We start from the raw sequence: 24,689 nt of genomic DNA, 5'->3' as shown, positions 1-24,689 counted from the left end.
CCCCCCTTAGCCTCATTCGTGCCCCCTCAGCATCATACTTTCTCCTTGATTCTGATTCATACCCCTCAGCCTTGTATTTTCACCCCTCAGCCTTAAAGGGGTTATCCAGCGCTACAAAAACATGGCCACTTTTCCCCCTACTGTTGTCTCTAGTTCATGTGCGGTTTGTAATTAAGCTTCATTTACTTCAATGGAACTAAGTTTCAAAACCCCACCCAAACTGGAGACAACAGTAGGGGGAAAGTGGCCATGTTTGTGTAGCGCTGGATAACCCCTTTAAGGCTATATTACACTAAACGATTATTGGCTGATAATCGTCTTGTGTAATAGAAGAAGAAAATGGATGGAAAAACTGACATTTTTTCCATTTGACGTCTATTATTAAAAAAAAAAAAAAAAAACAATCAAAACGCATCCTTTTTTTTAAATACACAAAAATAAGGTCAGCTATGTTAAAAATAAAATGGATCAAAACGGATGCACACAAATGCATCTGTTTTTCCATCTGTTTTTTTTTTCCCATCTTTTTTTGTTGCTGCAAAAACGTAGTGTGAACCCCGCCTAACATACATGCATAAAAATATTGTACGTATGTGTACCCTTTTAACTGAGGTTACTTTTCTCTGCAGTTTTCCAAGATGTGCACGTCATGATCTTCGTGGGCTTCGGGTTCTTGATGACCTTCTTGAAAAGATACGGATTCAGCAGCGTCGGCATCAACTTACTTATTGCAGCTTTTGGTCTTCAGTGGGGAATATTGATGCAAGGATTGTGGCACTTACACGAGGGGAAGATTAAGATCGGCATCAAAAGGTAATGCATGTTTTTGGTTCGTTTTTTGAATTTAAAAAGGCCTAGCGTAAATCTTGAAGCTGCCGTAAATTTCACTAAACGAATCCATCATTGTGCAATCAAATATACTGTTAAAAAAAAAAAAATATATATATATATATATATATATATATATGTATATTTATATATAAATTTTTTTTTTTTACAGTATATTTAATTGCACAAGTATGGATTCGTTTAAATTAAATTATTGAACGAAACTAATTTTATTACAATGAAAATGTGTTTTATTAATTAAATATTAATTATTACGGGAAACTCTATTAAAGCCGTTAATTCATATTACCGGTAATAGAGTTTTCTGTCATAAATAATACTTTACTTTAATTAAAACATCAAATGTTTCTTTTAATTATGTTATCACAATAGCATTATTAGAAGAAACATTTCGAATCAGCTGATCGGCTGAGCGCACATATATATAGAGGACACATTGGGACATCAGAGGGTGAGTATACAGCTCTCCCCACCCCCTCCCCAGCACTGCACCCATACTAGCAAGGAAGGGGGGTCACTTAACCCCTTCCTTGCTGGAATGGGTGCAGTCTGACATCAGTCTGGCCCCCAAGGAGTTAAGGGGGATACAATGCATCCTCCCTTAACCCCTTGGGGGCCAGACTGTAAGCAGCGATTTGTAAAGATGCTGCATTCTGTAAGGTGCACAACACCGCTCACAATGATGGGTGTTGTGCTCCTGTTTGTGTGTTTTTTGTGTGTTTCTCCCTTTTTGTTTTTCAGATATCGGTATCCTGTGGATTACGTCGGATTCAATATATATATATATATATTTTTTAAATGGTCAATAAGGGGTGTGGGGGTGTTTTTATTTGAATAAAAAAAAATTCACTTGTGTCTTGTCTTTATTTCTTTACTTTATAGACTTAGTAGTGGAAGCCGTCTAATAGACGGAATCCATTACTAAGTCAATGCTTAGTGTTAGCCGGTATAAAATGGATAATGGCCTATTATTACCCCAGTACCCAATGCCACCAGGGTTACTGGGAAGAGCCGGGTGCCAGTGGTCCCAGAGCGTCAAATTTGGCGCTCCTGGACCGGGCGGCAGCAGACTGGTAAGATTTAGGCTGGGGAAGCCTAAACCAATGGCTCTTCCCACCCAGGTGTTACCAGGCTGCTGATGCTTGGTTTTTAACCCGGCTGGTTATGAAAATAGGGGGAACCCTATGCGTTTTTTTAAATTATTTATTTATTTAAAAAAAAAAAAACGAGTTGGGTTCCCCCTATTTTTATAACCAGCCGGGTTAAAAACCAAGCGACAGCAGCCTGGTAACACCAGGGTGGGAAGAGCCATTGTTTTAGGCCCTCCCCAGCCTAAATCTTACCAGCCTGCTGCCGCTGCCCGGTCCAGGAGCGCCAATTTTGACGCTCCGGAACCACTGGCACCCGGCTCTTCCCAGTACCCCTGGTGGCATTGGGTACTGGGGTAATAATGGGGGGGTTAGTGTTAGCCATTTTATACTGGCTAACACTAGGCCCCGACTTAGTAATGGATTCCGTCTATTAGACGGCTTCCACTACTAAGTCTATAAAGTAAAGAAATAAAGACAAGACACAAGTGAAATTTTTTTTATTCAAATAAAAACACCCCCACACCCCTTATTGACCATTTTATTTTAAAAAATTCAAACAACCGCTGGTCATCGACGTAGTCCATCGAATCCGACGTAATCCACTGGATACCGATATCTGAAAAGCAAAAAGGGATACACACACAAAAAACACACAAACAGGAGCACAACACCCATCATTGTGAACAGTGTTGTGAACCTTACAGTATGCAGCATCTTTTAATGTTTTAATTAAAGTAAAGTATTAATTATGACAGAAAACTCTATTACCAGTAATATGAATTAATTGCTTTAATAGAGTTTCCTGTAATAATTAATATTTAATTAATAAAACACATTTTCGTTGTAATAAAATTAGTTTCATTGTTCAATAATTTAATTTAAACAAATCCATACTTGTGCAATTAAATATACTGTAAAAAAATAAATAAATAAATAAATAAATAAATATATATATATATATATATATATATATATATATATTTATTTTAACAGTATATTTAATTGCACAATGATGGATTCATTTTAATTAAATTATTGAACAACAAAAGTGACTTTATTACAACGAAAATGTGTTCTATTAATTAAATATAAAACAAGAACGTAGGGATGCACAGCCCAATGTACAAAGTCCGGGTGCTAACCCTCTATATGAAAAAGTTCATTTACCAACTAACACCAAGATATAGAGAAACAATGGTAAGCACACCATGACATATTAACTAAAATTAATGTTTTATTGAAAATCACAAATACAAAATAATACGGCAACAATACATGATGAAACCCCCCTAAAAACCATTAAAATCAACCCACATGATACAAAGTTTGTTAGGAATATTACCAACAATCCACTCCCTGGCCCATATATACAACGCAGCTCCCTGGTGTTTAGTAATGTCAATTAGATATAGCTGGTACTGTGCAAAGTAAACTTTCTTCCTGCAAAACCTACAAAGTGCAAGTGAATATATCATGCAAATAATGTAAATAAATATACAGTGATACAAAAATGTGTTAAATAGCCAAATACGATACTACTCGCTTCATTATGTGAACTGACAGGTATTTCTGTGGCCGCACCATTCACTGAACTGTGGCCGCAAAAAACTGACATGTCAGTTCTTTGCAGCGGCACATGGGATCCCGGCCGGAACATATACGATGCGTATATGCTCCGGCCGGGATCCCATAGAAGAATAGGCAGTACTTTTACGCTGTGTGAATATAGCCTAATACAGTGGTGTAGCTACCATAAAGGCAGACCACACCACTGCAATAGGGCCTGGCCCTTTAACTGTAAGCGTTTGTGATTAACGCTCACAGTAAAATGCTGCAGTGCTCTGATTGACAGAGCAAGAAACCTTTGGCTCCCAGCCCTGGCAGTCTCTTTTGAGGCTGCAGGCAGCATTACACCTCCAGCCAAAAGAGCACCCCCCCCCAATATATACTGGCCCTGTGTAGTCTATCACTAATGAGTGAGGGAGCTGGGAAAAGAAGGAATGCGGGGGGACTGCACCATGTGGCTAGGTGAGTATGTGTGTGTGTGGGGGGGGAGGCAGGGGTCGCTTATAGGATTCATGGGGCCCTGTACAGTTTTTGCAATAGGGCCACACTAACTTATTCAACTCTTACGTATCCTTCTGTGTTTCAAATGAATTGTTGACTACTGCTGCTTACTTTCCTGACCCCCTGGTGTCACACACAGATACCATCAGCTCTACAGGGCAAGCTGCTACCGAGATCAGGATCACGCTTGTGGAGCGATGTAGTAACCTCTATCAGCAGAACTCCAGCTTTCATAATGAAGAACTAAAGGGTACTTAGACTGTACTCCTAGGGGTAGCCCAAAGCCCAAATGGTTCGGTAGCTTATGTCCACACCTATTGCATGTTATAGATCTTGGTGGGTGTTTGGTCACAGAATCCACCAATGTCCACCAAATGATATATTTTTCTAAAAATGATGGATTTCCCCTTTAAGAAATAAATATATATATATATATATATATATATATATATATATATATATATTGAATATAGATTACACATCACTTGAAACAATATCTGTACATCTGGAATGTTAGGCTTAGTAATAAATAGCTTGTGAACAGGAAGTCACCGGGAAGCCTCATTCTCCACCAATTTATGACATTTCCTCAGTTACCTCTTCATTGCTGATGGACATCCCATACTCACCAGTCTCTTATAAATCTGTCTGTACTCTTCTATCTATAGTCCCTTTACCCTCTGTCCGACCACTATCATTCAGCAATTCTACCTTTATTTCCATCACCTTATTTGTCTCCTACAATAGGTCTTACGACCATCATCAGTCACCACCTTAAACTAATGGTAACATGAGCTGCAGTTAGAGTCTCAGTCCTCTCACTAACACTTGTATTATATTATTATTATATTATTATTATTATTATTATTATTATTATTATTATTATTATTATTACTTTATATATAATATTATATTATAAAAAATATTATGTTTATAATTATTTTATATTTATTTTTATTATATTTTTCATAAAACAGAATAAAAAAAAGGAAGTTTAATGCATATGGAGCTTTAGAACTCAGTAATAAATCTGTCTTCGTGGTAGTAACATCCGTAAACCAGAATTATGTTATGTAACTTATTATTATGTAACTTGGGGGCTGCTTGAGGCTTCCATGATGTAATTAATATATAGCAACGTGCTGCTTATTTTATTAACTCATTTCCTTATTATACAGTTGTGGAACCATCATCCAACTGTTCAATACTGAAAGACCTGATAGCTGTGTCCGCACATTCACTGTTTTGTTTATATAATTAGATCTTTAGGTCTGTTCACTTTTGCTTAAATTGATTATGTGGATTCTGCCATGTGAACCTCCACAATGAATCCTGGTATTGCTGATCACATGATGAAGCCTGGTAATGCTGATCACATGACAAAGACCAGACAATTTATAAATTGCCGGGATCACATCATCAATTAGGCTCTAATTATGTAAACAAATAAACACGACAAAACTATATAATGTGAAGAACATAGCCTAAAGGGATTTCCACAACAGGACATGGTGGCCATGTTCTTCAAAGCTGTGACTCTTTAAAATCTGGAGAATTTGTGAGTTCTGTTTTTTTTTTTTTTTTATGACTTAATTTTTTTTTTTTCAAGATTAAAATAACATCTGAGGAATACAGCATGAACGGAATATACTATGATGCTTCATAGAAATGTTTGGCCAGCCGCAGCTCCATTAAATATTCCAACGAGTCCATGAACGATCAGCTAAGCGCTATGCCGGCCACATGTGTAAAATTAGGCATTTTGCTGAATAACCCCTTTAATATTATATGTTAAAGAAAAAAAAAAAAGATGGTGTATTTGGTAATTTCAGCTGTGATTTCACCATTAGGCTAGGTTCACGCTATGTAAAAGCAATGGCTGTTGTTAAGAGTTACCTCCATTGTTTTTACATAGTGTGAACCCAGACAAAATAGTATAACCGCAGTATAATAGATAAAGCTAGTAGTAGTAGACAGCAGTATAGTACAAGGTGGGAGTAGTAGTAGGCATTGGTATAGCAGATGAGGGGAGTAGTAGTAGTAGTAGTAGTAGAAGAAGTAAGCAGCAGCACAGTAGGTGAGGGGAGTAGTAGGCAACAGTATAGTAGATGAGGGGAGTAGTAGTAGGCAGCAGCACAGTAGATGAGGGGAGTAGTAGGCAACAGTATAGTAGATGAGGGGAGTAGTAGTAGGCAGCAGCACAGTAGATGAGGGGAGTAGTAGGCAACAGTATAGTAGATGAGGGGAGTAGTAGTAGGCAGCAGCACAGTAGATGAGGGGAGTAGTAGTAGGCAGCAGTATAGTAGATGAGGGGAGTAGTAGTAGGCAGCAGCACAGTAGATGAGGAGAGTAGTAGTAGGCAGAAGTATAGTAAATGAGGGGAGTAGTAGTATGCAGCAGGATAGTAGATGAGGGGAGTAGTAGGCAGGCAGCAGTATGTAGATGAAGTAGTAGATGAAGAAAGTAGTGGTAGCAGGGCACAGTGGAGTGAGAACTAGATACGGCAGGTATAAAACAAGTGACTAGTGGCTCCTAGTGTACTGTGCAATTGTCTCCCCCTTGTGTACTGTGTCATCCTCTAATCTGTTGCACAACTATAACTCCCATTATGAGGTGTAGTCCTGCATATTGCCACACGCTGTGTGTGTATATGTGTATATATATATGTGTGTGTGTGTGTGTGTGTGTGTGGGGGGTTATATCACTGCTAAGTCGGAGGTATGTGGCGTTATAATGGGGGCAATCTTGCTGCCCCCCCCTAGAGCCCTGGGTGGAAGTCTGATACCACGCACGCCATCGATCAGCTGTTTGCCACAGCAATGCTGCTGATATACAGTGAAACAGAGGTAGAAGCAGACAGTGCCATCCACTGTGTAGTGGCCAAAATTGGTAACTGCAGCTCAGTTCCTATTCACTTCAATGTGAAAAATCCCCTGAATTTGACTTGTAGTAATAAGTAACCCTTTTATTCTATGGTATTATATTTTTGCCTTTTCTCTCTATTTCCAGTATGATAAATGCTGACTTCAGCACCGCAACAGTGCTGATTTCTTTTGGCGCTGTGCTGGGAAAGACGAGTCCTCTGCAGATGCTTATTATGGCCATCCTGGAGATAGCTATATTTGCATGTAATGAACATCTGGTTGCCTTCCTGGGGGTAAGTGTTATGTTTGATATATATGCATACAGAAGATGGTGGAATCTTATACACACAACAGAATTTTGAAAATTTACTGAAGTCTGGCAAACTGGCAAATTTCATTACACCATTATGTACAGGGGCGACAGGTGTGGGCACCCCAATGATTCATGGCCTAATCTGAGGATATGCGATAAATCATATTAGCCTGTACAACTTCTTCGAAGAAAAATTTCAGCTTATTTTTAGAATTCTTCTTAGAAACTTTAATGCACAGTCCCACATGCAATAAAAAAAAATAAAAGTTATTATAGAGTCTTCTGTAGGACTTGCCAGACACTTACAGTATTTGTGCCTATGCAAATGATACGGAAAGACTACCGACTGCCACCTCTGTCCATGTCAGGAACTGTCTGGAACAGTAGCAAATCCCCATAGAAAACCTCTCCTGCTCTGGAAAGCTCTTGACATGGACAGAGGTGGCAGCAGAGAGCACTGTGTCAGACTGAAAGAATATACCACTTCCTGCAGGACTTACAGCAGCTGATAAGAATTGGAAGACTTTTTTTTGTGAACTACCCCCTTTACTAGGAGGAGAATATGGAGTAACTGTCTGCATCCATATCATTTAGAGGGACAGATATATGCCTATCTTATTTACCAGGAGTGAAAGGAAGGATCTGTATCTCCAAAGTCTACATGTAGGGAAACCACCAAAACCACCATATTAGGTTGCCCTATAAGTCAATGTAATGACAAGGGAGAAACCAAGGCCAGGTATCCATCCAATGACAGATGTTTCGGGGTGCTGTCCCTCATCAGTGTGGAGCAGGATTCTGGCTCTTTTGTACATATTTCCATACCATATTTTTGTACATGTTTCCCAGGGAGCAATGCACGTAGGATTTTACTGCATAGAGCGCTTAAACCGGCAGCCAGCAGTGTTATTGTTTGGCTGGTCTCCCTAAGATCAGAGATCTGTTTCCAGGATGGCTCTACTAGGCATTGCTCCCACCTGGCCAGAATCCTACTCCACACTGATGAGGGGCAACACTCCGAAACAGCTGTCTGTGGATGGATACCTGGCCTTGGTTTTTCCCTTGTCATTACATTGACTTCCTAGACTGCAACTCTCTACAAGCAAGGAGTGCTGAGAGGTTTCAGCTGAAGACTGCAGCATTATGAATGCAGCTCTGGAGTACATAACAGACTGTATCTCAGGATACATATAAGATAAGTAAAGGTGGAGAATACATTTCCAGTTTTGTTTTGTTTTTGTTACAGGCTACAGATATTGGAGCGTCTATGGTCATCCATGCCTTTGGAGCTTATTTTGGATTGGCTGCTTCAGCTGTTCTCTATCGATCGGGACTGAAAAAAGGACATGAACACGAAGGCTCGGTTTATCACTCTGATTTATTTGCAATGATTGGTAAGTCAAACAAACTTGATGGGCAATGACTATTTGGATTGTTAGTGTTTCTTTCTACCCCTCTTTTAATTCTGCTACAACCCTGTGCCAGCTGCATGAATTGCAGCCAGAGTAATTATTAATAACAGTTAAGGCTTGCGTGGGCAATCAGTAAAGAACATTATGTTAATGGCTGATATAAATCTGTCCCCAAAAAAAACACTAGAACTCCGAAAATCAACATTTCTAAATTATTTCCGTCCATCACCCACATCCCAGCTAAGGTCAGTGCCTCCAGCAAGATGAGATGGCTTATTATTTCCATAGGGCTACAGCACATTCTATGGCGCCATCTAGTGGTGAAAGCTCTAGCCATGTCTTCAAATGCACAATCCTGTGTTGACTACAACATATCCAATATGGTCATGGTCACATGTGGAAATAATGATTGACATTTTTTTTCTTTTTTTGCTAATAAGGAGATTTTGTGCACTTTATAAAAATCTGTGCATGATTTATTAAGGGCTTTGCACTATTTTCCATCAGCCTCCGCCACTTGTGCCTTTTTTCAATATTCGCACTGGGAGGGGGCCTGGTTTTCTATTACTTTTTTCCTTAGATTTATGTGCAAATTTTCAGTTTTTGGCACAAAATCCTGCCCTACCGTAGTTTTTTTTTTTTTTCTTGCCAAGCTGTTTAAGGCATAAACTGCAAGATGTATCAGGGCACTTGGCTCTAATGAGGATTTTTGCGCAACATCTGTAAAACTTTGCGCAGCCCATAAAAATTGCCTTAAAAATATTATGCCGATGATTAATTTTCCCCCTTAGACTTTTATTACTTCAACCAGAAAAACGTGGTTGCTCATATTAGAAGAAAGTCATAACATGCTGAAACTTTAACTTATAAAGGTGGCTTTACATCAGTTGATTATTAGGTGACTGTTAATAGGTCACCTGATCAGAACATGACGCGTCATACACCAATCAGGTGACCTAGAAGCAGTAGCGGATTATAATAGATCCATTTCGGGCGGTAGCCCGGGGCCCAGAGCTACTGGGGGGCCCATGGCTACTTAGAATTTCAGTGGTGTATTGTCTTTTGGCTATAGTTCTGCCATGATTTGTAAAAATGTGCTTCTTTTTTACCACAATTTTGCACAATTTTGAGCAACATGACATTATCTATCCTGTACTATGAACACCACGCTAGTGCCGCCATAGTTACAGTGGGGAGGGGCCTAGCGTGGCCTAGGCTATATTACCCACAAGTATAGAGTTTATCCCCTGGTGTATACTGTGGCCTGGGCCAGACTATACCCAGTTTCAACATTAGACAGCTATATTCTGGCCTGAAGGGGTATAGTTTTGCTATTTTACACCCTGGGGTATACTCTGGCCTAGGCCAAATATACCCCGGTATAGTTTGGGTGGGGGTTAATTTGGCCTGCTACACCGGTGCGCCAATAATATCCATAGTTTCATTGGATACAGTATACACTATCCCCAACCACTTCCTGAAATTGACTGATCCGTGTCATCAAATGCACACTCACATGAGTGGAAGGTCCCCTAGATCAGAATTATATATATATATATATATATATATATATATATATATATATATGTGTGTGTGTATGTTTTTTTTTTTTTTTTTTTGCATGAGCCAATCAGTGCTGGCGCTGGGATCCCAGTGGTCCTTTCTTTGAAACGCCACCTGGTTCCCACAATTCTTTTGCCATGCCCGCTTCAGCTCTATGTGCTTTGGATCGGCCCGCCGCCCTCAGTGTGACAATATCCCATGCCCTCTTTGATGCGGCTCCATTAAAATCAATGGAGCCACATCACAGAGGGGAAATAATATGGTCACTGAAGAGGTGGTGGGCCGCCCCCAGTGCATAGAGCTATGAGGGTGCACTGGGATCCCTGCGCCTACGCCGATCGGCTGATGTTAAAAAAGAAATTATGGTACATCGAACCAAGACTAACACACTCCTCTTCTGCTGCTATCATTATTATACATGAAGTATCAATCTGTCCCTTATTGGTTATACAACAATCTCTTTCACACACTTTAGATGAGCTTATATTCTATTCATCCATAATCGTCTGATATCCTTTCAGGAACCCTCTTTCTGTGGATGTTTTGGCCCAGCTTCAACTCCGCCATTGCTGAACATGGAGCAGAACAAGAGATGGCCATTATTAACACCTACTTCTCACTGGCAGCCTCTGTTCTCACCGCTTACGCCTTCTCCAGCCTTGTAGACCACAAAGGAAAGTTTGATATGGTAAGAAATTGCATATATGTCACTATCCCTATAGATCCTTGCTAGAGATAAGCGAACCTCGAGCATGCTCGAGTCCATCCGAACCCGAACGTTCGGTATTTGATTAGCTGGGGCTGCTGAAGTTGGATAAAGCTCTTAGGTTGTCTGGAAAACATGGATACAGCCAATGACTATATCCATGTTTTCTACATACCCTTAAGGCTTTATCCAACTTCAGCAGCCACCGCTAATCAAATGCCGAACAATCAGGTTCGGATGGACTCGAGCATGCTCCAGGTTCGCTCATCTCTAATACCTACATATTCTATAGATGATATTTGCAGCCTAGGCAGAAAAACTGTTTCTAAGTTCTTAATAAAGAGGTTAAGGCCATTGTAAAAGGAAAAAAGGCAGCGTATAGGAAGTATAAGGAGACTGGGAATGAAGCTGACAGAGAGACGTATAAAAGAATACAAAAGGAGGCAAAGCAGATTATAAATGCTGCTAAAGCCTCAAAAGAAGAAGAAATGGCAAAATCTGTTACTGCGGGGAATAAAACCTTCTTCAGATATATAAGTGACAGGAAGAAGAAGAAAAATGGCTGCAGCATTACTAAAATAAGTAATGGGGAGAATACGTTTATTGATGGAGATAAGGCGGTCGCTGACTATTTGAATAGTTACTTCTGCTCAGTGTTTTCAGAAGGCGGCCTTCACAATCACAGGATGGTTGGACACAACATTGCCTCCAGTTATATGGGTTCAGCTTCAGTATTTTCAGAGGCTGAAGTTGCAGAGGAATTTGCCCGTTTAAAGCTGAATAAGGCGATGGGTCCAGATGGTGTCCATCCCAGGGTTTTTAAAGAACTCAGATCAGTGATTGCTGCCCCCCTGACACATCTGTATAACCAATCCCTGCTAACAGGAGATGTCCCCGATGATTGGAGAACAGCCAATGTTATACCAATCCACAAGAAGGGGAACAGAGAAGAGCCCAGTAACTACAGGCCAGTGAGCCTGACATCTGTAGTAGTGAAAATGATGGAAACTCTTCTAAAAAAGAAGATAATGGATCACCTAAGAATCAACAATTTGATGGATCCAAACCAGCATGGCTTTACTGAGGGCCGATCATGTCAGACTAATCTCATTGATTTCTTTGATTATGCCACAAAAGTGCTGGATGAAGGTGGTGCTGAGGATATCGCCTATCTGGACTTCAGCAAAGCTTTTGATACAGTTCCCCATAAAGAGCTGATAGAGAAGTTGGAGAAAATTGGACTTAATCCCTGGATAGTTCAGTGGTTTTGTGGTTGGCTGAAGGAGAGATATCAGAGGGTTGTTGTTAATGGTGAATATTCCGAGCAGAGACTGGTTACAAGTGGTGTGCCACAAGGGTCTGTTCTGGGTCCTATTCTTTTTAATATGTTTGTAAGTGACATAGGAGAAGGGTTGGTAGGTAAAGTTTGTCTGTTTGCTGACGACACAAAAGTGTGCAATAGGGTGGATATTCCTGGAGGTGTCAGTAATATGGAAAATGATTTAGCTTTGCTAGATAAGTGGTCCAAACAGTGGAAATTGAAGTTCAACGTTTCCAAATGTAAAATATTGCACTTGGGGAGGAGGAATCCTCTATCCGAGTATCACATCGGCAGTACTGTGTTGGAAAAGACTTCAGAAGAGAAGGATTTAGGGGTAATGATTTCTGACAGCCATAAAATGAGTCACCAGTGCAACCAGGCGGTGGGGAAAGCAAATCGTATGTTGGGGTGTATAGCTAGAGGTATAGCTAGGGAGATTGTGATCCCGCTGTATAGAGCTCTGGTGAGGCCACATCTGGAATACTGCGTCCAGTTCTGGAGACCTTACCTAAAAAAGGACATTGATAAAATAGAACGGGTCCAAAGACGGGCTACAAAAATGGTGGAGGGTGTGAGGCATAAACCATATCAAGAAAGACTTAAGGATTTGAATCTGTATAGTCTGGAGGAAAGAAGGGAAAGGGGGGACATGATTGAAACCTTTAAGTATGTTAAGGGACTAAATAAGGTTCAAGAGGGGAGTGTTTTTAGTAAAAAAAAACTGAGCTCAAGAACAAGAGGACACAGTGAGAGGTTAGTTGGGGGAAAGATCAGAAGCAATGTAAGAAAATATTATTTTACTGAAAGAGTAGAAGATACCTGGAACAAACTTCCAGCAGATGTGGTTGGTAAATCTACAATAACAGAATTTAAACACGCCTGGGATAGACATATATCTATCCTAAGATAATAAGAAAGAAAATACTAAAAGGGCGGACTAGATGGACCCAGTGGTCTTTTTCTGCCGACAATCTTCTATGTTAATCTTACAATGTAACGTATAATATCATGATACAGAGAGTGTTGGGGAGATGATAGGTTGTGAATGAAGTCTAAGGGGATAAATGTAAGGTTATGCACTTCTAGCAACAAAAGGGATCTTAAAGGGCCATTCCACAAATGATTGTAAAGCCTCACATACTAACTGATGTGTCCCATACAGGTCCATATCCAGAATGCCACGCTAGCCGGAGGTGTAGCAGTGGGTACTTGTGCTGACATGAACATTTCACCCTTTGGCGCCATGATTATTGGTTTTATTGCCGGAATAATCTCTACCCTAGGATTCAAGTTCTTAACTGTGAGTATATACATTGGGTGCCCATTACTCCAATAACTGGGCCTAAGGCAACTTTCTGTGTTTGTTTTAGGGCAAAAAATCTCTGCCCCACTTCAGGTCTAATGACCTAAACTACAGTATATATCGATATAATGCTACAATAAAGCTTTACTAATGTTATAATGTGAGCTGTAATAAGGGCTCAAAAATGTGTCCATGGAATTCTCATATAAATCCAGAATAAACAGTCACTAGACCTTGTATGTATGTATGTGAATATATCATAGTTTATTTTTCACTTTAGTTTATTTTATATACAGTATTTATTTATTTATTTATTTGATTTATGTCTCCTTCAGCCAATTTTCGCTTCCAAGCTTAGGGTCCAGGACACATGCGGAGTACACAATCTGCACGGTTTACCAGGAATTTTGGGTGGGCTTGCGGGTATTGTGGCCACAGCTCTTGGAGCTAAGCCCAAGTAAGTGACTTTCCTTCTAATACTATAAAGATATATTGGTCAAATCAATATAATGTATTCCTCCTCCTAAATATACTATCAATTCCTAACACATGGAAAATAATTTTTTTTACTTTTTATTTATTCATCATTATTTTTTATATAAAAATAATAATTAGAGATGAGTGAATCTGTCAAAAAATTGTTTAGCGAGGTTCACGAACATTCGGTTTTATTGGGGAATATTTGCAAATCGCGTGCAAACAGTATAGCTACAATAGTGGGACTATTACAGAGTAATGTTTTGTACAACAGCTATTGTGTCAAAAACTGGAAAATGTCAATCAGCCACTCAATCATTCACCTTTCAGCAGCATAAAATATATAAACTTAACATCACCCACAGACTTATTTTGAATAGACACTGGAATCACAGCACCCACAGACTTGTTTTGAATAGACACTGGTTTCACAGCACCCACAGATTTGTTTTGAATGGACGCTGTACACCTTTCCCACCAACAGACAACCACCCACAATGAACTCTTCTATCCACTCCTATCCTCTCTCTCCCCCTATCTCTCTCAATTGCTCTACCTGCCTTGCCCTAAATGTCTGCTGTGATCCTTTTCTCCTCTCCGATAAACAAGGTAAAGGGGGAAGTGTTAACATCACATTGTGACTTGCAGGTGATTGGATGACTGCAAGGCATTATGGATAATCCCTTGCTCCCGCCAAGTGACAGTACTGTCAGTACTAAACATGTGGGTCCATTTAGCAAGTTTGTTAACAAATCATATCTAATTTGCTTTGCAAAACAAAGTGAAGGGACTCTTGCTTCGCTCATCTCAAATAATAATAACAATAGTTATTATTATTGTTATTATTATTATTATTATTATTATTATTATTGTACATATTTTTGGTGCTAGATTTCTTGGCCCTTTTTTTTCTAAAAAAAATCTGCTTGTTCACAATAACCTCCTATCTACCTCTGTGTAATATAAATCAGAATATATATAAACAAAATTTAATAACTATCCCATATAACACATTTCTCTCAGGTTATTATGGTATATGTAACTCATTTGTGCTAGTACTAAGGGTTGGCACCAGTTATATTCTGATTGAGCTCCTAATATACACCATGTCTGTCAAGATTCCCATAGGCCAGTGATGAGAAACCTTAGACACTCCAGCTGTTGCAAAACTACAATCATACCTGGGCAGTCAAAGTCCTATCTCTGGTTGTCCAGGCATGATGGGAATTGTAGTTTTTCAAGACAAGAGGGCTGAACGTTCCCCATCACTGCCATAGGCCCCCTGAGCCCAATAAGCTCTGGTATATGTCTACGTTTGCAGGTGCTGATGCAGTATTGCAATATCATACAGTGTGTATACTAAAGAAACAGAAATAATATAAAATAATTGCATTTGTTTTACTTTCCAGCTATTCTCCTGTTATTCAGGGAGCTGCTTTGGCCGCAACCTTTGCTGTTGCTGTTGTTGGAGGCGTCATAACAGGTGGGTATATGCTGACTGGTCATCTATGCAGACGTGCCTCTGGCATGGCTATATAGAGGCATATACATGGTAGGCCTGGGGGTCTTTAGAAGGTAATGGAAACTCATAGTGCTCTCTATTGAAGAATATCATATAGAAAGTGGCAGCCATTTGGTAAATGGGAGTCAGCGGTTATGTGTGTTGTTTAGTAATGTTTTTCTCATGTTTCATTTTCTAGGCTTCATATTAAAATTTCCATTCTGGGGGCAACCTCCTGATCAGAACTGCTATGATGATACCATATACTGGGAAGTAAGTAAAATATTCCTATAAAGGTACAAACACACACAGCAGATAAGCAGCAGATACGCAGCAGATTTGATACTGTGTTCAGTTATTTAGATCTAATCTGCTGCGTATCTGCTGCGTATCGCAGCAGTAAATATGCCGCGTATATGCCGTGTGTTTGTACCCTAAAACACTATTCACTGCAGTGCTTTACAACAAGGCTTCCTTTAGGTTCTCCCATGTCTTGGCTGAACCTGCCGATTTGGGTGGGAACTAGGGATGGTCCGAACCTGCCGAGGTTCGAGTTCGTATGAACCTGAACTCTCATCAATGATTCGCGCTTTCTTCTACCTCCGTGGAGAGGGTGGATACAGCAGAGGACTGCCTGGAAAACTGGGATACAGCCACAGCCATAGGCCATACCTCGCTTTACCTGTCTTCAGCTTTTCAGCTCTTAGTGATGAGCGAACATCCCGATGTTCAGTTCGGATCCTGAATGCGAAGATTAAAAAAAAAAATAGGATTGTGAACGTGATCAGTTCTTGTTTCACATCCCAAACATTACGCACATGTGTACAGATTGCAAAGTGCAAAGCATAAAATACGTAAAAGCAAAGCAATTACATCGCATTAGCGTATCTTTTATTCGCCCGTGCGTATATACGCTATATATATATATATATATATATATATATATATATATATATATATATATATATATATGAATTAGCCCTAAAAAGGACTGTTGGGTTCTTAAGTTTTTTTTTTTTTTTTTACAGAGGACACCTGGTCACTACAGGGTTAAGAAATAGTGCTAAAACGCTGGATTCTGTCACCCTCCCTACACTGACAATTTTACAACAACATTCTAAGCCCTACTTGGTCAGCTCTCCCTCCCTACACTGACTAACTACCACTGTGAATATTGCTGCCTAACTACATTCAGCTGCTGTCCCTGCTCGTGTCACTCTCCCTACTGAACAGCACAAGAATCAGGAAAAACTGTGAGAAAATTTGTCTCAGCGTTGTGTTATTATAGCCCGTATGCAACGTACGCAATTGTGCTAATCGTACAGCCCATCACAGTAATGCCAGTAGTGAACATGGCTACTACATTACTTGATGTGCCCTTCCTTCCCCACACGTACATTTGCTCTTTCAAATTGGTGGGAGGAAACCTACATTTGCATGTTTAAAAGTGTTATAAAATGATCGCTATAACTATTCTGATCATCGAACAAATTGTAGTCGGCGAACACAAACAATTAAGGGCATGTTTGTACCAACATACGAACATTTACTAACATGTTTGCTTATCACTACTCATCATCTCTTCTTTCCTCTACTCTCCCTACTTCATCTCTCTTCATACCTCTCCTCTCCCATCTGCACCTCTTCTCTCTTCTCCTTATTATTTCTCTCCCCTATTTACATCTCCTTTCTCCTCCCCATCTCTTCTTTCTTGTGCTCCCTCTATTTCCTCTTACTTTTTCTCTCCCTCGCTACCTCTCTCTTCTCCCTCTCACATTTCCCACTCCATCATCACCTCTTCTGATTTGCAATGTCTTCTCCTCTTCCCTCCATACCTCTGCTATCCTGTTCGCTCTTCTCTCTTTTCCCCACCTCTCCCATAGACATCAACCTTTTAGTTTTCAGTGCTTTCATTTATGTAGCAAATATAATTTAATAATTTAGCAACGTCAAAAAATTTATGGAACATTAAAAAAACTATATAATTTATTTTAGGTTCCCCTTGAAGAAGAAGAACCAGAAAACCACTATCAAAGAGAACAAGGCAAACTGAAAACTGAAAACTAACAATTCATCAACACGCCTCTTCAGAAAAAAAGTATATAGAAGCTATAGGCTTTATACACAATAGATAAGACTGCATTATTGTATCCCAGCTCTGGAGTGAAGGCATCTAGAAAGCTTGCTTTATCTTGAATGCACCATTTACCATTAAAGGTACCATATTTTATGCACTTATCTGAAATACACCATTGACCTCTGTACTCACAAGTACCTAGATGCTTCCACTTCATTGTTTAATTGTATGACATTCACAAGTCTGTATCTATTGTGTACAAGGCCTCAAAGTCCCCCTCCACCAAAACATTTTGGTGTTTCCCAGTTCTATATTCTGATTATTTGTGTAATATATCTTTATAGCTAACAGAGCTTAGTTGTATCTGATACAGAGCTCTAAATCTCCCGCAACAACATTGTCTTAAATGCAAAAATTCTGGCTGCCTTTAGCTAACACAAGGGGGCACTGAGGAGCATACATAATTTGGGAACCTTATACAGGAAGCTCTCCTAAGCCCAATTATTCTGACATTCATTCTTATTTCCAAGTGTCTCAACCCAACCAAACCTGAACTTACAGCATCATAGGAATCTTGACCACAAGTTCCGCTCATTAGGGCTTGAACACTCACAATGAGTGTGAACTTGATCTATAAATGTGTCATCCAAAAATGAAACTGTTAAATTTTGCTGTTCACATTTAAAGGGCTTAAAAGGTTTGCCCACAATTTGAAAAAAAAAGTTTTTTTTTGTTTTTTTTTAACCAAATTAGCCTCACTGTTTCCAGAAGGCTGTGCCAGGTATTGCACCTGAGCCCCATTAACTTGAATGGGGATAAGCAATAATATTTGTCAAAGCCCATGGTAAAGCTGTGTCTCTGTGTCTCTATGGAAAAATGTTGACAACTTTTTAAAATTCTGAAAAAACCCTGTAACTCTATGTCTATGCAGGGGATTCAGAGCTCTGTATTAGGGGAAAAAAAAAAAAAAAAAAAAAAAAAAAAAAAAAAAAAAAATATATATATATATATATATATATATATATATATATATATATATATATATATATATATTACAACAAAGATTTACTTTAAAGTGTTACTGTCACTTTATTAAAAAAAAATAACGTGTCACAAGTTTTGATCAGTCAATCACTGATTGCTAGCTAGAGCCAGGAGACATGTTATTATTTAAATTTTTGTTTAGCTTGTTTATCTATGCGTCACATTGTAGGGATCAGGTTGTACAGTTAAGGTTGCGTTCACACTACAGAATCTGGGCGGATAACCCGCCGCATGCCCCTGCTTGTGCCCGCGTGCATGTCCACCTGTGCCATAGACTCCATTCTATGGACAGGCAGATTCTGCTGTCCACCCAAAGAATTGACATGTTAATTCTTTGGGCGGATAGCGGAATCTGCCTGTGCATAGGATGGAGTCTATGGTGCAAGTGGCAAGTTATCCGCCCAGATTCCATAGTGTGAATGCACCCTAAGTCTATGGAGCCAGAGAAGAGCTCAGCCATACACTTCTCACCTAGATCCCAAATGAGCAAAATGTTTGACATGGCGAAAGTTTTCTAAAGTAACATTAACTCTTCATTATCTTGTTACCTGCTCATTACTGTACATCAGTATTAAATATATAAATAGAAAGACGTTCCAAATAAGTCTCTTGTTTAAAAGGGATTATCCAGAATTATAAAAACACAGTAGATTTCTTCCAAAAAAAGTGCCCCCCCCCCCCCCCCCGTCCTCAGGTTCAGTCTAGCATTACAACTCGGCTCCATTCACTTCAATTGAATTGAGCTGCAATACCACACACAACCTAAGGACAAGAGTGGCGCTGTTTCTGAAAGAAAGCAGCTATGTTTTTTTTTTTATCATTCCTGGCAATCCCTCTAATTCACTATCATTTTTGTATTTCACTTGCTAGTTATATATTATAAGATATTTTTAGTTTGTTTACTTTATGTTTGTTTTCACATTATATGATACATTAAGGATCAATACCCAATATTAGTTGCAGCATTTCGTTTTTTTTTTTTTTCATGTATTCTAATGTATACTTTAATACTACAATATAATGTGATATATGCTAGTTTTTCTAGCCAAACTCATTTGCATCTAAAACAATCATTTCTATGTAAGTCTCCCCAAGAAAATCAATATTTACATTAGGCCACGATTGGGCCAGTGGTCATGTCAGATATGGCTATCTGTTACTCATGGAGGTTTTTTAAACCTGAGATGTAGCAGAGCTTAGGGTCCTATCACACAGGCCAACTACGACCCGATCGTTTTAGTAAATGAGCGCCGATCTGCTAAATCGGCACTCATTTACTGGACCTATTAGAAAGAACTGATAATCAAGCAGTAAGGGCTGCATGGACATTGTTAGTGATGTCCATGAAGACCCTGCCCAAACACCTGATACCTTACCTCTCGCTGCTCTCAGTCTCCTCTCCTGTGCTCCAATGACTCTATTACACAGAGCAATAATCGGCCAAATCGGAACAATCTAGCAGATCGGCGCTTGTTTAATAAACCTATTAGATAGCCCGATAATCGGGCAGTAAGGGCTGCATGGACATCGTTAGCGATGTCTATGCAGCCTTGGCCCAAACACCTGATACCTTACCCCACCCCGCTCCTGGTCTCACACGTAGCGATGCGCTGTCGGAGGCCGACGATTTTAGGTCCAAACCTAAACCAGCGATCAGCCGATGATCGTTTTATCAGCTGATCGTTGTCTCTATTACATGGAACGATAATCAGCCGAATCGGCCCGACAGTTTGACCCATAGTCTCCCCGTCTACTAGGGCCTTTTATATCTGACATCTGCAATTCACTTGCTGTCCATGTAAACCCTGTGTGGACATTGAAGACTGGTGTCCATTGGACGAAACATGGAGGCAATCACCTGACATACCCACATGTCTGTCTTTTGGCTGAAGGTCAGGACGGCAAGAGAATTATTGTTTATATGATATTCCTTATTTTTGGATACAATGTTAGATCCAGAGTTGAAAAAATACACACAAATATATCCTACCCTCGAAAGCACTTACCGTAACAATAAAGAGAAGCTACTGCTAGATGAAGTGCTCAGGGTGTATTTTACTCCAACCACAAATGTAATAAAATGTGTAATAATAAATATTGTGTTTTCTGAATAAAATTCATGTAAATGTTTCTGCTTTCATTTTTGGAGGTTAGTAAAAAAAAAAAAGTATTTTGTGTACCTTGTTCACAAAGTTTAATGGAGAAAAATAAAAAAATCACAGTCAGGCAAGGGGATGTGCGGACATACAGTAGTAAAAAAAAGTATACTTACCCTTCCCCCAATACGTGCAGAACTCCCTTACTGATCTCTGACAGCCGCCAGCCCCCTGCAACAGCTGCTGCTGCAACATCTCATTCCCGGCTGATGGATTGTTGCGAGACTCCGCTGCAGTCACTGACTGGCTGAGCAGGCAATCCATGAGTAGGGAACGTGATGTTACAGCAGCCAGGGGTCATGACGTACAAAAAAACAGCTGTCAGAGGTGAGAGCAGCACTATGGGGGAATGGGGACTGGTAAGTATACTTTTTTCATTATGTTCCTGCACCCTCCTGGTTATCTGTGATTTTTTTTAATTCCCTCGGGACTTCTCCATTAATAAGGAAAGATTCAGACTTGGAAATAACTGAATCTGTGTTAGTGGGACATGGATAGGCAAGGAAGTGAGGGAAATTTGGAAGGTATGTTCTGGATTATAAGAGAAGCACATTTTATAATCTCTACGGACGGGGCCAATGGACTAAATTATTGCATAGATCTTAATATATTTCTATAGCATTTTCATGGATTGTTACATTGTTTTTAAATTGCGCTTTGCTTTTTCTTACACCTGTGTTCTTGGCGGAGGGTACGTAGGCCCAGGAGGTATGGGAGGAGTCTGGAGAAGCACGCTTGATGTGCAGAACAGCTGTCACTGATTTTCTATGGAGCCGGCGTCCTCACCTCCTGCCTAGCTAGTACAGTATGATGACTGATTCCTACAAATAAAGATTTAGAGATTCCATTGAATGCTATTCCATTCCTCTACACTGTACTTGTCATTCTAGTGATTGTTTTTTTGTGACATATTGGGGGACATTTATGAAGTCTAGCGGTTTTTACTCCGGGCCTACAAATGTCCCCGCAGCTCCTGAGCTAAGAGGATTTATGTAGAGGCACATAAATCCCGATCGCATGGAGCCTCTACGTGCAAAACTTTTGAAACCTATGCCAGCTCAGAGAAAAATGAACTTGTCAATTTTCTACGATGGTAGTTTGGCGAACAGTTTGGCAGTCATACATTGCACAGAGGGCTATGGCAAATTGGATTGCAGGCACACCCAAAGGTGCCTGCAATCCAAATAGAACTAAAATAATGTTCCTGCAGCCGACATGGCAGTATTGTCCGCAGGAGCATGTAAAACAGTGGCCGTTGTTTGACACTGCAAACAATTGTTTATTCATCCCCAGACATATGCAATTTTTTTTTTATTTGCCCCTGAACTAATGTGTGTGTATATATATATATATATATATATATATATATATATATATATATATATATATATACACTCTATGTAATAAAAAAAAAATACTTGGTATGTAAATAAAAATCAATAAAATATTTGGAAATAAGAAAAATAAAACTTTTACTTGTTGACCTAAGGAATGTTGTGTATGTGGTTTGGGAACCGATCACCTGTGATCACATGTGTATAGTGACATCACTAGGGCATTTCTGCTTAGTAGCTAAATTTTTCGGTCACAAGACCAGGACCAGTCAGCACAACATATGCTGTATAGTTAGTTACAGTATGTTTTTCTTAATGGCGCAATAACTTTACTTATTGTCACCTTTACCCTAGACACAACATAGGCTGGGTTTATGTTTAACATGTACATTTTATGCTCTTGAACTGGTTGAAGGCATATACATTAAACAGAAAAAAAAAATCCTGCTGTAAGCCAGACAGAATCCATTTCCCATTGACTTACATTATAAAAGGAAAAACAGAATGCATTGCAACATCAGTATGTAGAAATAAAAAGGTTATTGGAGAATTCCAATCTCAAAACATACAGTATTACTTCCTCCTCACCTTTTTTTTTAAAAGACAAGAAGGGGCGCTCTCCTAGTGTTGTAGGCTTCTATAGTAAAGTGGTGTGTATGCATTCTCCTAGTATGGTTGGGCAATGGATAGGCACAATGCTATCAAGCACAGAAGTAGGTCAAATTGCAGCTTTCAGAGGGTCTCCACTGGTGGACCCAGGGTGTGGGAACATGGAAATAGCTTAATGAGACCAAGTGAATAGAGAAGAACAAAACCTCCAAGGATCAATCACATATCCTAGGAGGTTCTGTTCTTCTCTACTCACCCTGTCTGAGTGAGCTTTTTCCATGTTCCTTATGACTTTAGGATGGATACTTGGACATAGGGCCATAACTGCTATGGGGGAGATGAATATCTTGCCTTACTATAAAGCACTGGCCACTCCTGCACAGTTGACAGCCATGCATATATTATATGTATGACCACTCACCAAGGTATAGCTATTATTCACGGGGCCCTATAGAAAAAAAATGTACAGGGCAGCATAAATTCTGTTCACCCCCCCCCCCCCCCCACACACACACACCCATACCCACTTGGCCCATTGCAGTCCCCCGACGTTCCTTTGTTCTCTTTCATTTTCCACGCTGAGTGACGTCAATCTTGCATTGAGGAGCTGAGAGAGTGAACGCTGGGGGACTGTGCCGAGCCAGGTGAGTATTTGTAATGTGTGGAGACTAAAATGTTTGTCCAATAGATGCTGCAAGGACTAACCATAACTAAATACAGTATTCATAATGGCCCTGACCAAACGGATAAGAAAGAGAAAGGAAAGAGAACAATTCTGATGAGAGAATATGCCCCCTGTGAGTCACTGGATGTAACCCTGATCACTTTACTCTCACAATGTGGGATAATGCTGGACACTGCACAGTGTTTGTTTTTTTTCTCACTAGGAGTACTGGTGGTATTTACTTACTATGGGGTGGTAATATTTGGTCATTGTATGGCGGTATTATTAATTGCAATTTATATGATGCTGATCTTAGTATAGTCCAGTAGCAGTATGATGGTGATATGTATGGTGGTAATATTTGTTCCTTCTGTATAACTAATCTAAAGAGGTGAGTGCTAATACTCCTGTATACTGAACATATTCTGCATGTAAAACTAACTTTCTTTTGATTTTCAGATGGCGGGGGGGGGGGGGGGGGGGGGGGGTAATATGGGGATTTATTTCAGTTGTCACCTCAGGCAGCAGAGAAGCTAAAATTGTCCCTGCCCAGACAGGTTTGCATCTGTTTATTCTGAACACCCGATAAGTGAAGCAGCAACATTTACAGTGTAGAGAGTGATTAGCCTGGCTTGTACAGTAACCTGCCTACTGTTTTTCTGAGCTCTGCTATGGTCCAGACATAACATTGGGGACGGCCATGGATTTCTCATACTCCACATTGATGCTCTATGCGCTATCACTTCTGCTAGTTGTCTATATATTGAAAAAATTATGGACCTCTGATGCTTTTCCTCCGGGACCCCGGACATTGCCGGTGATTGGAAATCTGCACATGATAAATCTGAAGAGGCCGACTGAAACTCTTATGAAGGTAATTTAATATAATAGTCTATGGTACATGAGAATGTGTAGTAGGTAGAGATGAGCGAACCGGGTTCGAGTCGATCCGATCGACATTTGATTAGCAGGGGCTGCTGAACTTGGATAAAGCTCTAAGGTTGTCTGGAAAACATGGATACAGCCAATGACTATATCCATGTTTTCCACATAGCCTTAGAGCTTTATCCAAGTTCAGCAGCCACCACTAATCAAATGCCGAAAGTTCGGATTCGGATCGACTCAAGCATGCTCGAGGTTCGCTCATCTCTAGTAGTAGGGGATAGGTGTATTTAAAGCAGAGGGTTTAGTGGATTATTTCCATGCAAGGTCTACCCAGGAGCCATTCAAGTTTTTGATGCAGTTTTTGAAGACTTCAAATGGACAATGTCACTAAAAAAAAAAAAAACTTTGGTCATAGACAAAGTCATAGTCATAGTCAAAAGTTTTGATTGATAG

At 39.7% G+C, this 24,689-nt stretch overlaps 1 protein-coding gene across 1 annotated transcript in view; it reads left to right on the top strand.

Moving 5' to 3' along the window:
* Window positions 1–18,516, top strand: part of RHAG (Rh associated glycoprotein) — a 28,831-nt gene extending 10,315 nt beyond the window's left edge. Inside the window, exons 2-10 of the mRNA XM_069975936.1 lie at window positions 630–813; window positions 7,017–7,164; window positions 8,431–8,578; window positions 10,681–10,847; window positions 13,349–13,486; window positions 13,825–13,946; window positions 15,376–15,449; window positions 15,667–15,740; window positions 17,463–18,516. Coding sequence (XP_069832037.1) covers window positions 630–813; window positions 7,017–7,164; window positions 8,431–8,578; window positions 10,681–10,847; window positions 13,349–13,486; window positions 13,825–13,946; window positions 15,376–15,449; window positions 15,667–15,740; window positions 17,463–17,534 — 1,127 coding nt within the window. The 3' untranslated portion in view covers window positions 17,535–18,516. The remainder of the gene's footprint in view (window positions 1–629; window positions 814–7,016; window positions 7,165–8,430; window positions 8,579–10,680; window positions 10,848–13,348; window positions 13,487–13,824; window positions 13,947–15,375; window positions 15,450–15,666; window positions 15,741–17,462) is intronic.
* Window positions 18,517–24,689: the final 6,173 nt, after the last annotated feature.

Source organism: Dendropsophus ebraccatus, chromosome 6 (genome assembly GCF_027789765.1).
Source record: "Dendropsophus ebraccatus isolate aDenEbr1 chromosome 6, aDenEbr1.pat, whole genome shotgun sequence".
Lineage (NCBI taxonomy): Eukaryota > Metazoa > Chordata > Amphibia > Anura > Hylidae > Dendropsophus > Dendropsophus ebraccatus.
Note: the sequence above shows the minus strand (reverse complement) of the source record. Positions and strands in the feature narration are given on the sequence as shown.